The sequence below is a fragment of the Schistocerca americana genome, chromosome 4 (genome assembly GCF_021461395.2).
Source record: "Schistocerca americana isolate TAMUIC-IGC-003095 chromosome 4, iqSchAmer2.1, whole genome shotgun sequence".
Classification (NCBI taxonomy): domain Eukaryota; kingdom Metazoa; phylum Arthropoda; class Insecta; order Orthoptera; family Acrididae; genus Schistocerca; species Schistocerca americana.
In genome coordinates this window covers 367,249,635-367,264,918 of record NC_060122.1, presented here as the reverse complement: position 1 = coordinate 367,264,918, position 15,284 = coordinate 367,249,635, and the positions used below count along the sequence as shown (strand labels likewise).

The 15,284-nt window shown below is 45.6% G+C and overlaps 1 protein-coding gene across 1 annotated transcript; it reads left to right on the top strand.

Moving 5' to 3' along the window:
• The first annotated feature begins 5,147 nt into the window (after positions 1–5,147).
• Positions 5,148–14,783, top strand: LOC124613484 (extensin-like). The gene is made up of 2 exons (XM_047142193.1): positions 5,148–5,164; positions 13,970–14,783. Exons 1-2 carry the CDS (start codon positions 5,148–5,150, stop codon positions 14,781–14,783), a joined length of 831 nt encoding a protein of 276 aa, XP_046998149.1.
• Positions 14,784–15,284: the final 501 nt, after the last annotated feature.

The window sequence follows — 15,284 nt, the reverse complement described above, 5'->3', positions numbered from 1 at the left end:
TCAAATAAAATCTTTGCAGAGGTCAAATTTATAGAAAAATCTGACTCGTAGTTCGAAAACTACCTACGGAACATTTCGATCTGTCAGTCATTAGTCACCCATTGTTTCTTCCACTCATTAAGACAGTATGGTGGTTACTGCAGTTCCCACATATTTGGACGTCACAGCAACAAATGTGTTTTCGAGGTCTGAAATACATCGAATGCTGAAACTTTCGTGAAATTTAGTTACTGCTGAGTGTCGCAATACGTACCTCGTGTCATAGTACCCAGGACGTTATCATATCCTGCTTATTACGCTAAATTAAATTTTACCTCCTGTTAGATTTTGTGCAGGGAAGTGAATCTACAGGATTTAGGAAATCATGAAAATTAAGAATACGAACGAACGGAGTGGGATTTAAATCCCTTCACTCAAGAGAGCAAATACAGTACTGTGCCAGGTTGATTAAAAAGTAGGAGAAGTGACACAGTTATCTACATTTTGCTAGCTAAACTTTCATCACCCTTTTCACAAGAGATTCGTAGAAATCAGCGACCTTATATTGACGGGCAAGGATATTTTCTTGGCTCAGAGAGATTAGCTAGAGTTTTTGAAAGAGATAGAGAAGCCAAATAAAACCACACAGTCCCGATCAGTAGCGGTCGCCATGAGGACTAGGGTTGCACAACTTGACCGCTGCCTCACACCATACAGATGGACCGCCCAACGCAACGGTCCAAATAATTGATTCAGTTAGAGAGTAAACATAGCGTGTGGCTGGTTGCTTGCTCTGGTAAGTTCAGGCCGGAGGGCATGAGTCTGTCAATAGAATCCTGCCGTTCTAATCCCGCCGATGGCGCACAGTCAACAAACTGGCAACTTCAGCGGCAAACACACGCGCATCGGGCGTGGTTGGTGCGGTTGTGACCTTCGGGTTTGCTAATTTCACAGTCCATGGTATATATATACGGCACTAAATATGCGTTCGTAATTTCCGACAGTGATGAACAACGAAGACTACATTTGTCAGAGATAAATACAGGTACTACGTTCTTTTACACAAAATGTGTGCTTTTTCTATGCGAGAAAATACTTACTATGAAATATATCAACCTGTATTTCGGATATTGTATGGATTTTATTAGAAAATTGAACATATATTTAGCATATACTCTTACACAGATGGCCCTGAAGACACTATCCTACAGAAACTGGAGTACTTAAGACAGTAGCGAAGTGCCTGGAAAATAGTTACTGGACTAAAACTTATCAGCAGCAGCATCTACGATTATTAACTGAAAACAGGATTGAGGAACGACCTTGATGTTGAGGGAATCACTGCCCAATGGAGCTCCTCTAGTTTCAGATTTCGTGGATGTTCGAAATTACCCAAGACGAATGCACGGAACACCACCACTGAAAGGTGACAATTATAGTTTCTAAAGTTTAGTGATTTCTGTACTAAAATATTATTATTATTACTGTCAACATTATTACTGTTTTCATATTATTCACATGCAGTTGATGTTCCTCAGATGTATTTGCTTCATGCTACATCATCAACGTTTTCATATTATGATTTCATAATTAACGTTCCTGTTTATAGCTTTTGAAACGCGATGAATATTAACGCAATACTCCAAGGCGTACCTCTTGAGGCCGACCATCCATGAACTAAAAACCTAAAAAAGAAGAAAAAATTGATTCACAATTTGACATCACACATTCTATAACGTTACATAAGAGGTCATAACCAGCTACGGAGTAAAATATTCATACAATATATTCGTCACGATCTCCTGCGTTTGCTGCTGCACCAGAGAAATAAGACAATAAAAATTGTTGGGAGGTACGAAACTGAAAATATTTATTCCTCTAAATAGGTAATTTCAAGAAATAAGCAGAACACCCTTTTTATTGCGTCATCACCTTCCGGGCTGGTTTCATGCAATTTGCTTCTGTTATCACTATTTCTCTCTCTCTCTCTCTCTCTCTCTCTCTCTCTCTCTCTCTCTCTCTCTCTCTCTCTCCGTGTCTTTCTCTTCTCTCTTATGCATTTACACCGTACGTTCTCAGTTACTCTGCTGCTACATTCCAATGACTGTATTCCGCTACACTTTTTCGTTTCTCAGGCTCCCTGTACTATCGCGAGAGTTACATCACTTTTTGTTGATATTGTCCTATACGTGTTCCTTTCCTCGCTTATACTGCGAAGAGCCTCTTCATTTCTTACCTTAGCGTTCCGCCTTGTTTTCAGGATCCTCTTCTAGTGTCATATATAAATTCCTTCCTTATTTTTCTCGTTTTCGCACAGACGATTTTTTTCACAGTCCTGTGTTTCAGATACAGATCACACTTACTAAGCCGGCCGGTGTGGACGAGCGGTTCTAGACGCTACAGCCTGGAACCGCGTGACCACTATGGTAGCAGGCTCGAATCCTGCCTCGGGCATGGATGTGTGTGATGTCCTTAGGTTAGTTAGGTTTAAGTAGTTCTAAGTTCTAGAGGACTGATGACCTCAGAAGTTGAGGCCCATAGTGCTCAGAGCCATTTGAACCATTTGAACAATTACTAAAAGAGATGTCAGACAACCTCTGTTTCATAATAGCAACAATGTTTCCCGAGGAGCATTCTCTTGGTACGCGTACTATCCACGTTTCGTCCGATACTTTGCTCCCATAGTAAAATTCAGTCACTTCTCTACGTGTATGTTTCCCAATTTTGATGCTAAGTTCCTCCTCAATCCCATTTCTGCTTTTGGGATAGCTTCTTCTTTCTTTGATGTACTCTAAAGGTATATTCTATGTTCAGTAGACGATTCAACAAGTCGTTTAATGCTTCCTCACGTTGGCAAAGGATAGCGATATTATCATTAACATACTTTCTTCAAAAATTTCGACATCATTTTTGAATCTTTCTTTCACTGATTCATTGTTTAATAGAGGAGAAAGGCCGCCCCGCTGTCGTATTCCCCTCTTCTTTAGAGCTGTTCTCCCTAGGCCGTGTATTCTTGTTAGTCACTATTGGTTGTTGTTCGTGTCGATTATTACCCATCTTTCCGTATAGCATATATGTGTTATCCGAATATCTTAAACATTTTAAACCAATAAAAGTTTCTTGCTTACCGTAAGGATTGCTTAGTTTGTGAAATACGTCAGAAGTGCTTAACTGGTGACATGACCTTTCCTAAAGAACAACTTAAGTCCTTTTACATAGAAGCCATTTGTACCTATGTTTCTGTAAATTATTACGGTCTGCATTCGGAATGCATAAGCTGCCAAGCTGACTGTGTGGTTGGATTTGAATGAACAAGGCCGCTGCGACTGTTAGAATTCTTCAGAATTCTTTACTGGAGAACACGACTGGTTTCGAAAATTAAATTTGCATCTTCAGGTGCTCCAGGTTAAAAGATTAAAGGTTCTATTTGAACCGGATACAGCCAGTCCCAACATTTATATCTAGGTATTTAAAATTTCTGATTCACAAATGTGTGAGCCTCTATGACAAAATGTATTGGGGGCTAAGGCCATCCCCAACTTCCATTGTAGAGAGCCTGTGAGGAAGCGCTGCTATTGCCGGTGCCAACTAACCGCTGTTCTACTGACTTGAACCATCTGAAGATGCAAGTTTAATTTGTGACACCGGTCGTGTTCTCCGATGAAGATTCTGACAGTCGCAGCGTCCTTGTTTATTTCGGCTGTGGTTGCCCTACGTATAAGAAAAGTGAGATTATGTGATAGTTCTTACACTTACCTCTACTCGCTATCTTCAAGACTGTGTGGATAATACGTCTCCTAATGTCAGTTGATATATCTCCAATAGTACACATTTTACATGGTAACTTGGATAATCATTCTGTTTACACTCCTCCAATGCTTTTAGAAATGGCGATAGAATTATATCCATCACTTTAGCCTTACTTCGTCGCAAGTCCTATTCAGTTTTGTCAAACTTTAATGTTGAATTCCCTATGGCTTACATACCATTTCCTCTTCCTATAACGTTACAAGACCGTTGGAAGACGACCACGCCCCACCTCCACCCGCACCCTGCCACCAGTGTACTTCTTCCTACATATCCTCTGTTTTCTTCGTTGAAAAATTGCACCTTCCTTGCATTTGATTCCTCCGATAGTTAGTATTTCCCTCTGAACTCACCTACGGAAATTAGACTGCAATGTACTCAGACTAACTCAAATGTAAAAGGAAATTAGCAATAGTATTAATACGTGTGAAATTAATTACCAAGGGCCAAAATAAAACTACAATGAGCTGGAGTGAAGAAAATTTGGACAGTATTAAAAAAGAAACATTGAGAGGCAGAAGTGTTAGGCGAACATGAGATATAGAAATACTGTGTTGCATTACAATGACGTAAAAAATTGGAAACTGGAAATTTGTGATGAGTCCTATGGGACCAAACTGGTGAGGTTATCGGTCGCTAAGCTTACTCAATACTTAATCTATCTTAGGCTAAGGACACTTCCATGCCGAGGGAGGACTCCTGCCTCCAATGGGGCGAAGCCGCACAAACCGTGACAAGGCGCCTTAGACCGTACAGCTATACCAACAGTATATGATCCAAGCAGTACGTAGCTGACGTAAGAAATTATAATCAGAATAGTATGGTCCGCTGTAAGAAGAAGCTATGATGCAGTGGCAGATAAACTTGAATACACAGTAGAACTCTTAATGACGCCAAACATCATCTGAGGAACTGACGAAGAGTGCTGGACACCGGAGAAACACGGGCAGAAGTCGGCTACAACTGACGAGGCCACTAAGCTACAGGATACGCAAGTAGTTTAGAAGTTAGAGCAAGAAGAACGGCTAGCTTCTGCAGCACAAAGAAAGCACAAAAGAGAAACTTCTGAGAGCCTCTCAACAAATGTCTGCAGCCTGTGACTCTAAGGAACATAACTTACTTAAGTTCGAGTAGTGAACAGATAAGCCTTATGAACACATAAGAATAAATTGTTTAACAGTGTAACTGTGTTTTCCTAGAAAATGCTAATGTGGTGCGGGGTAAGGCACTTCACGTGAGATCAATAATTCGTCACATTTTTGTAACGTGGATTCCGTGTGCGGGAAGCGTCGGCTCGTAACATCAGTTGTGCAGTGATACAACAAATCTTTTCATTATCTGCAATTAAGGGAATAATTGCAATGGTCTTCCATCATGGGTGAGTGTGCCACGAATCTTGAAACTTGCGTTGGAAGCATAGGTCATAATTTGTTGTTTTTTAGGTGTTTTCGATTATGTTAATTGCTAACCCAGGGGAAGATCTTACAGAAAAAAGCCTTGTACGGAGGGTTGTGTCTGTTTCAATGGAGCTTGGGATATAGTGACGGCAGCTTAACATCGTCCGTGTCTGATCAATAGAACAGGTTTCACGATCTAAGTCTTGTGTAATAAGTTCCATAATTTAAGACAGTAAACGGTGCTGCGAATGGGTTAGGGTGGAAGAGTTCAATCTCATTTAGTGAGTTGAAACCAGCAGTTCTACAGCAGCAAATAATGTAGTCTGTGGAGAGAGTAAATGGGATACTTTTACTATACTGATTTTCTTTCAAAAATATGTTGTTGAGGGGAGGGATGCAATGCAAGACGACAGCATTATAAAGTACTGAATTCACCAGTTATTCCATAAAGAAGAAATGTTGATTAATAAAAATTAGGGTTCGACAATACTTACTTTCTAAACTTTTTACTGTTTCGTTAAGTAAAAGAAAAAAGTAGCCGTAATGCTCTGATACTTCACCTTCCCAGCGGAGAACGTAAAACCTCTGGTTCAGAATATGGAGGAAGATAAATCAAGAGAGAGAGATTAAATGAATCATCGAATGGAGAGTAGTGATGAGGTGTGTGTTGGCTATAAGTAGTGTGCGTTGTAATTGTTGACAAATAAATATTTATAAGAACTCTTTTTAGTGAGTATTGAAGTCATGAACAGCTGTGTAAGATGAGTACCCTTTGGAGTTCCATGTTATTAGACACTTGGCTTCAAACAACACACGAACAGGATAACTTAGGCTACAAGTATTTTAGTGAGCGTCTTGGGCCGATGAGGCTTGGTACACGTTTTTATACCACGTGCCGATGATATAACGAATTTAATTGGAAGGAATTTGACGTAATAGACTGTTACCCAGCACGACAAATATCAGGTTTATGTGGATATCCTCGCACAGACAAATGATATCCTGCTCCGTGTCTTATTGTTCCTCACAAGCAATTAACGGATTATTTGCTTTTGACTGTTTCTCCACACCACTCCACGGTGCACCGATAAGCAAGACATCTGACCAAACCATCTGTTTCCCCTGCCTTCCGTCACATTAATTCTATGAGTGTGTCCCCGCGATCCAGGGCTAAGGCTTTAGCTACTAATCCTGAAGTCCTAGGTCGCGAGTTGAAAGCCAGCCTCTTTTTGGATTTGTAGTAAAAATCATGTCCTATGGCTCCATAACACTACATCTACATATACATCTACATCTACATTGATACTCCGCAAGCCACCCAACGGTGTGTGGCGGAGGGCACCTTACGTGCCACTGTCATTACCTCCCTTTCCTGTTCCAGTCGCGTATGGTTCGCGGGAAGAACGACTGTCTGAAAGCCTCCGTGCGCGCTCTAATCTCTCTGATTTTACATTCGTGATCTCCTCGGGAAGTATAAGTAGGGGGAAGCAATATATTCGATACCTCATCCAGAAACGCATCCTCTCGAAACCTGGCGAGCAAGCTACACCGCGATGCAGAGCGCCTCTCTTGCAGAGTCTGCCACTTGAGTTTATTAAACATCTCCGTAACGCTATCACGGTTACCAAATAACCCAGTGACGAAACGCGCCGCTCTTCTTTGGATCTTCTCTATCTCCTCCGTCAACCCGACCTGGTACGGATCCCACACTGATGAGCAATACTCAAGTATAGGTCGAACGAGTGTTTTGTAAGCCACCTCCTTTGTTGATGGACTACATTTTCTAAGCACTCTCCCAATGAATCTCAACCTGGTACCCGCCTTACCAACAATTAGTTTTATATGATCATTCCACTTCAAATCGTTCCGTACGCATACTCCCAGATATTTTACAGAAGTAACTGCTACCAGTGTTTGTTCCGCTATCATATAATCATACAATAAAGGATCCTTCTTTCTATGTATTCGCAATACATTACATTTGTCTATGTTAAGGGTCAGTTGCCACTCCCTGCACCAAGTGCCTATCCGCTGCAGATCTTCCTGTATTTCGCTACAATTTTCTAATGCAGCAACTTCTCTGTATACTACAGCATCATCCGCGAAAAGCCGCATGGAACTTCCGACACTATCTACTAAGTCATTTATATATATTGTGAAAAGCAATGGTCCCATAACACTCCCCTGTGGCACGCCAGAGGTTACTTTAACGTCTGTAGACGTTAAAGAACAGTAGATCACATCACAAGTGGATGTACAGTACTAGCAAATACAGAATACTCCAGAAGACATGACAATGTGTTAATATCTATGTTTGTAGCAGTTTCATCACCAGGTAGGTACAGATGCAGTTCACTTTAGATTTGGAAGTAGATGCTCTCGCACATTTCATAGTAGTTCCTATCTAATCGTAACTCTTATAGTTCCTTAATGGATTTTGCGCACCTTACTGGCACATCTGAGGAAACAGAATCAAATCTGTTATAAAGTGTTTGTATTTTTTAACCTATTGATTTTAGGGGTTACATCCACTTAAAGGTTTGGTTGACATAGTATCATTACCAATTTGTGTTGTATTTCATGGTGGTGTATTGGATGCTAATAGAATGAATGAGTGAAGTAAGACTGCAAACAAGGCAGAATGAATTTTCTAATAGGGTTGGCAGTGTTATGATCGCACTTCACGTTTGAAATGAAGCAACAGCTCTTGCACCATTTCTTGACCTATTTTGAAATGTTTCATATTGGTCTTTTACTGTAGTTACCATGTTGTTAGGCATTAACGAATTGCAAAACCTCACTGCAAACATTAAACGCTATCTCAATCCGTTTTCACTAATTATCCATGCAAGCAGTTAATTGATCTGAGCTACAGGAAAACGATATGTAAGGATACGATAGCTTGTCACGATGATGATATATTGCAGTTTGATCAGGAAACTGCCTCCCTCCCTTCATGTACGTAAATCGTTAGAACCCTAATGCGCCCACAAGTACCAGTGCCCTGTAGTCAGTGAATGCATCCTCCATGCTACTTGAGTTGAACATCGTAGTGTTCTCCTAATGGCCCTAAGAGGTCAAAGGAGACATAGGAAAGAAGGCGGCGTGGCGCGTGCTGAGTGCGCGCGCTCATTGCCTGATGACAGCTACGTCACGGCACGCCCATTCCAGAGCACCGCGCGTCACCGTGGCGATGACCTGTGAACTTTCCCTTTGGACGCGTGCGAGACGTGAATGCGGAGTGGTGTTCGCCGCGGTCACGACCTGCACCACGAAGCCGGTCAACCGCCTCCCCTCTGCACATTCACGGAGATGGTCGCCGCTGTACAGGGGCGACCCAGTCTCAAAAGTTCGATGACGCGCAGAAATGCCAAGACAGGAAGAGGAAGGTTGAGACAAGCCTATTGCCGATGATTGATCAGTATTGGATCGAGAGTCTGAAGTAAACGTGTTTCATCATTGCATAACCAAACATTAAATAGCGGTGCACCGACTTGTTAGCTGATCTTCTTGGCAAGACTATGCATAACGTATCTTTCAGCGTGACAAATTAGTAATCCTCAACGTTTCTGAGAACCTAACCCTCGTCCGCAGTCAGGTATTAGCTACTACCCCGCCTTACCCCTCCCCCTCTTCCACCGCCATGTTCAACATTAGCGCATATTTAAACTTTAGAACGAAAAAGCATTTTTTTTCGAATGCTTTATCCTTAAAATTACGATAGAAAAATGTTTAGTTTCTGTGGTTGTTTCATTAAACCATGAACGAATGAGTCAATTTAGCAACTGGTATTGCTTACTTCTAAGAATCTTTTGTTATAGAACCATGAATCAATTTGCAGGTCGTCGCGAGCGCTACCTGTCATTCCTTCTCAGACAAGAAAGCTAACAACATGCTTTTCCAGCGCCACTCCTCTCCCTAGGTACACCTGGTTCAGTCTCACATGCAACCCCGTTTTAGATCAACCATATGAAAGTTTGTACACTACAATGAAGCCTAATGTTTGTAAATCACTTGGTTTCTGGAATCCACACTTCCGAACTGGCAGAGATTGATAGACTTGAGGCTGGCAGTTACTTGTGTATGATGACCGACTTGTAATAATAATAATAATAATAATAGTAATAATAATATTGGATAACCACAGCGACTGCATAGAAGCGATGGAAGAAACAGATGCCTATAAATATCTAGGATACAGACAAAAAATAGGAATAGATAATACAAATACTAAAGAAGAACTAAAAGAAAAATATAGACAAAGACTAACAAAAATACTGAAAACAGAATTGACAGCAAGAAACAAGACAAAAACTATAAATACTTACGCTATACCAATATTGACCTACTCATTTGGAGTAGTGAAATCGAGTAACACAGACCTAGAAGCACTCAATACACTTACACGATCACAATGCCACAAATTTAGAATACATCACATACATTCAGCAACTGAAAGATTCACATTAAGCAGAAAGGAAGGAGGAAGGGGATTTATCGACATAAAAAACCTACATTATGGACAGGTAGACAATTTAAGGAAATTCTTTATAGAACGAGCAGAAACTAGCAAAATACACAAAGCAATCACTCATATAAATACATCGGGTACACCACTGCAATTTCATAACCACTTCAACAACCCTTTAGATCACATTACATCAACAGATACGAAGAAAGTAAATTGGAAAAAGAAAACACTACATGGCAAGCACCCGTATCATCTAACACAGCCACACATCGCTCAAAACGCATCCAACACATGGCTAAGAAAAGGCAATATATACAGTGAGACGGAAGGATTCATGATTGCAATACAGGATCAAACAATAAACACCAGATATTACAGCAAGCATATATTAAAGGATCCAATACCACAACAGATAAATGCAGAGTTTTCAAACAACAAATAGAAACAGTAGATCACATCACAAGTGGATGTACAATACTAGCAAATACAGAATACTCCAGAAGACATGACAATGTAGCAAAAATAATACGTCAACAGCTTGCCTTACAACATAAACTTATAAAACAACATGTTCCCACATACAAGTATGCACCACAAAATGTACTGGAGAACGATGAATACAAATTATACTGGAACAGAACCATTATAACAGATAAAACAACACCACATAACAAACCTGACATCATACTCACAAATAAAAAGAAGAAATTAACACAACTAATCGAAATAGCCATACCCAATACAACAAATATGCAGAAGTAAACAGGAGAAAAAATTGAAAAATATGTTCAACTGGCTGAGGAAGTCAAGGACATGTGACATCAGGATAAAGTTGACAATTTACCGATTATACTATCAACTACAGGAGTCATACCACACAATATCCATCAGTACATCAACGCAATACAACTACATCCAAACATATATATGCAACTACAGAAATCTGTAATTATTGATACATGTTCAGTTACCCAACCGTTCCTAAATGCAATGTAACATATACCGTACAGTTAAAAGGAAGTCACGCTTGATCAAGGTCCGCGTCACCTCCCATTTTTAACCAGACATAACGTCTGAGACAAGAAAGAAGTAATAATAAACATGTGCAGGCTCTATATTGCTGTAGTACCTGTCACACTGTTACTGTTACGTTGTTCTCTCAATTAGTTCGTATATTGATATGAAGTAAACAAACAGGCAATTTGTGATCTATTGCGGAAACTACCTAAAACTCAGAGAAGGTAATTTCGTGAGATAGTTAAGCACATATGTCTCAACTTTACTGTTCACGTGTGATACGGGGAGAGAGAGAGAGAGAGAGAGAGAGAGAGAGAGAGAGAGAGAGAGAAAGAGTAATTGTTGGCTACATGAGGACGACTTCCACCGCATTCTGTCGAGTGTTATAGCTTGTATTTATAAGCAAATGTAATTATTGCTAACAGTCTTACGAAATACTGATCACGGTGAATATAATCTAATATACGAGTACACTGATGCAGTAAATAGCAACACCAGAAATTAACTTCTAATAATAAAATTTCGGAAATACGGTTGTCTTAGAAACGTATTTGATTAACATGGCAAGATCACAGGTTAATGTACGCGCGAGATAAGCCGTTGCAAATACAAAATGCGTGTGAAATTCTCGAATATCAGAACGCGGATTAACCGTCAGAATGTTGAATGAATGCAACCATGCACACGTGCTGGTATTGTGTTGGGTTGGTCAATACAGGTTGCTGGTTGGTTGTGATCCAGGAACTTACGTCCGACGATGTCCAATCTGTGCTCGATTGGAGACAGATCTGGTAAGCGAGCAGGCCAAGGCAACATGTAAACACCCTATACTGCATGTTGAGTTAAATTAGCTGTATACAGACGAGCCTTATACTGTTGAAACCCTCCCCCCCCAAAAAAAAAGATCTGTATGCTGTTCACGAATGGCAGCACAAATGGTGGGGTCATGAGACTAACGTTCAAATTGGGAGTCACAGTTTGTGGGATAACCACGAGAGCATTATTGTTGTCATACGAAATGACATGGAGACCGTATCTCCAGGTTTAGGTCCCCGAATGGTCACCACCTAACCAACATACGACCATCACTAGAACTGAAACAGATCCGGCTTTCATCTGAAAATAAAACAAAAATCAATCCGGTCCTCCACTGACCTCTCTCTTGACACCACTGAAGCTGTAACTGGCGGTGGTTCAGGGTCACTAGAATGTCATTCCAATTATTAAAAGAATATACACCCTTGAATATTGTGGTTGATAAGTGAAAATAGTGTTAACCGAGCATGAAAAGTATGCACACCCATGCATGGGGTCATTTTTAGCAATCCTGTTCAGTGCATTAAAGAACATAGGAAATAAACAGTGGGATTCACCTCAATATATAAGACAATAATCAACTAGATAAACTAATTTTTATTTCAAATAAATGTTGAAGCTTACTATATCCTCTGCAATTCCCACCCTCCCCCTCCCTCTCTGCTACTCCTCCTCTCTCTCTCTCTCTCTCTCTCTCTCTCTCTCTCTCTCTCTCTCTCTCTCTCTCTCTCTCTCTCCCCTACCCCAGTCCATCTCTCCCCCTCACTCTCCCTACCACCTCTCCCTCCCTCCCCTCCCTCCCCTCCCACCTCTCTCTCCTCCCTCTTCCACCTCCCCCTCCCTACCTTCCGCCATCTCCCTTCCCACCACTGCCTCCCGCCCCTCCCATCCCTCCCACCTCACCCTGCCTCCCCTCCCACCTTCCCTCCCTCCACTCCCACCTCCCCCTACCTCCACTCCCACCTCCCCCTCCCTCCCCTCCCACATCTCCCTCCCTCCCCTCCCAACTCTGCCTCACTCCCCTCCCACCCCTTCCACCTCACCCTCCCACCCCTCCCACCTCAACCTCCCTTCCCTCCCACCTTAGCCTCCCTCCCCTCCCACCTCAGCCTCCCTCCCCTCCCACCTCACCCTCCCACTTCTCCAACACCACTACCTCCCCCTGTCCCTCTCCCCCTCCCTGTCCCTCTCCCCCTCCCTGTCCCTCTCCCCCTCCCTGTCCCTCTCCCCCTCCCTGTCCCTCTCCCCCTCCCTGTCCCTCTCCCCCTCCCTGTCCCTCTCTCCCTCCCTGTCCCTCTCTCCCTCCCTGTCCCTCTCCCCCTCCCTGTCCCTCTCCCCCTCCCTGTCCCTCTCCCCCTCCCTGTCCCTCTCCCCCTCCCTGTCCCTCTCCCCCTCCCTGTCCCTCTCCCCCTCCCTGTCCCTCTCCCCCTCCCTGTCCCTCTCCCCCTCCCTGTCCCTCTCCCCCTCCCTGTCCCTCTCCCCCTCCCTGTCCCTCTCCCCCACCCTGTCCCTCTCCCCCTCCCTGTCCCTCTCCCCCTCCCTGTCCCTCTCCCCCTCCCTGTCCCTCTCCCCCTCCCTGTCCCTCTCCCCCTCCCTGTCCCTGTCCCCCTCCCTGTCCCTGTCCCCCTCCCTGTCCCTGTCCCCCTCCCTGTCCCTGTCCCCCTCCCAGTCCCTGTCCCCCTCCCTGTCCCTGTCCCCCTCCCTGTCCCTGTCCCCCTCCCTGTCCCTGTCCCCCTCCCTGTCCCTCTCCCCCTCAATGTCCCTCTCCCCCTCCCTGTCCCTCTCCCCCTCCCTGTCCCTCTCCCCCTCCCTGTCCCTCTCCCCCTCCCTGTCCCTCTCCCCCTCCCTGTCCCTCCCCCCCTCCCTGTCCCTCTCCCCCTCCCTGTCCCTCTCCCCATCCCTGTCCCTCTCCGCCCTCCCTGACCCTCTCCGCCCTCCCTGACCCTCTCCGCCCTCCCTGTCCCTCTCGCCCTCCCTGTCCCTCTCGCCCTCCCTGTCCCTCTCGCCCTCACTGTCCCTCTCGCCGTCACTGTCCCTCTCGCCCTCCCTCTCACTGGCTCCCCCCACACCTCACCACTTGGCCTCTCCCCCCTCTCCCCCCTCTTTCCCCTTTCTCCTTGCCCCTCACCTCTTATCCAAGTTTCTCTCACCTCCTCATGCACCAGTCTTTTGCCCCCATAATCTATGCCGTCAACCCCCCTGACAAGAGCCTCTGCCCCACCCCCAACCCACACCACTCTACCCTATCCCTGACCCTCGCCACTCTCCTCCCAAAACGCATACCAATCTCCTCACAGCCCTCTATATAGTCCACCCCTTCTCTCTCTCTCTCTCTCTCTCTCTCTCTCTCTCTCTCTCTCTCTCTCTCTCTCTCTCTCTCTTACTCTCTTACTCTCTTACTCTCTCTCTTTGCTCTTCCCTCTCCCTCCCTCCCCCCTCCCACATTCCAGCCCACGCACGTTCCAGCCCACGCACGTTCCAGCCCGCGCACGTTCCAGCCCGCGCACGTTCCAGCCCGCGCACGTTCCAGCCCGCGCACGTTCCAGCCCGCGCACGTTCCAGCCCGCGCACGTTCCTGCCCGCGCACGTTCCTGCCCCCGGCGCACGTTCCTGCCCCCGGCGCACGTTCCTGCCCCCGGCGCACGTTCCTGCCCCCGGCGCACGTTCCTGCCCCCGGCGCACGTTCCTGCCCCCGGCGCACGTTCCTGCCCCCGGCGCACGTTCCTGCCCCCGGCGCACGTTCCTGCCCCCGTCGCACGTTCCTGCCCCCGGCGCACGTTCCTGCCCCCGGCGCACGTTCCTGCCCCCGGCGCACGTTCCTGCCCCCGGCGCACGTTCCTGCCCCCGGCGCACGTTCCTGCCCCCGGCGCACGTTCCTGCCCCCGGCGCACGTTCCTGCCCCCGGCGCACGTTCCTGCCCCCGGCGCACGTTCCTGCCCCCGGCGCACGTTCCTGCCCCCGGCGCACGTTCCTGCCCCCGGCGCACGTTCCTGCCCCCGGCGCACGTTCCTGCCCCCGGCGCACGTTCCTGCCCCCGGCGCACGTGGGTGCCCCCGGCGCGCGTTCCTGCCCCCGGCGCGCGTTCCTGCCCCCGGCGCGCGTGGGTGCCCCCGGCGCGCGTGGGTGCCCCCGGCGCGCGTGGGTGCCCCCGGCGCGCGTGGGTGCCCCCGGCGCGCGTGGGTGCCCCCGGCGCACGTGGGTGCCCCCGGCGCACGTGGGTGCCCCCGGCGCACGTGGGTGCCCCCGGCGCACCTCCCTCCCCCTACCACACATCTGATTCACTGCCTCTTTCATAATTTGTACTATGCTCGGCTGTATTATCAGGCGTTTGTCCCATTATATAATACAATGATAGCCTTGTGAAATGGCTCTATGCTACGCAAGTATCGTTGATGGTGCCCCAAAACTATAGAATTTACAGGGACTAATAGCACATGGTCACGTGAGTAAGAGCCTACAAATTCAAAGGTCTAATTTTCGTTCGTCAGTACGTCCTCGATGTTTTTCCCTCACCAATTGCTCCATTCGTCTCTGTCATTGAGTGCGCTACTTTCAAACAAGCCATCTGATAAGGCTACATTAATGTGTAGGTCAGTCTATAGCTGGCCACTTAATTCGGTTCAGAAATACGTGGGAGGGAGGGACAGCCACCACAGACCTATCCAATAGCAAGTCATAGCAGTATGGTGTTTATACCAACCTTTGTCTTGAGATCAGAATTATTACCTTATCATACGTTTATCTACAATGTCTCTCTTGGATTTTAATTCTTCGACTTTCTCTTTCTTATAATCGTG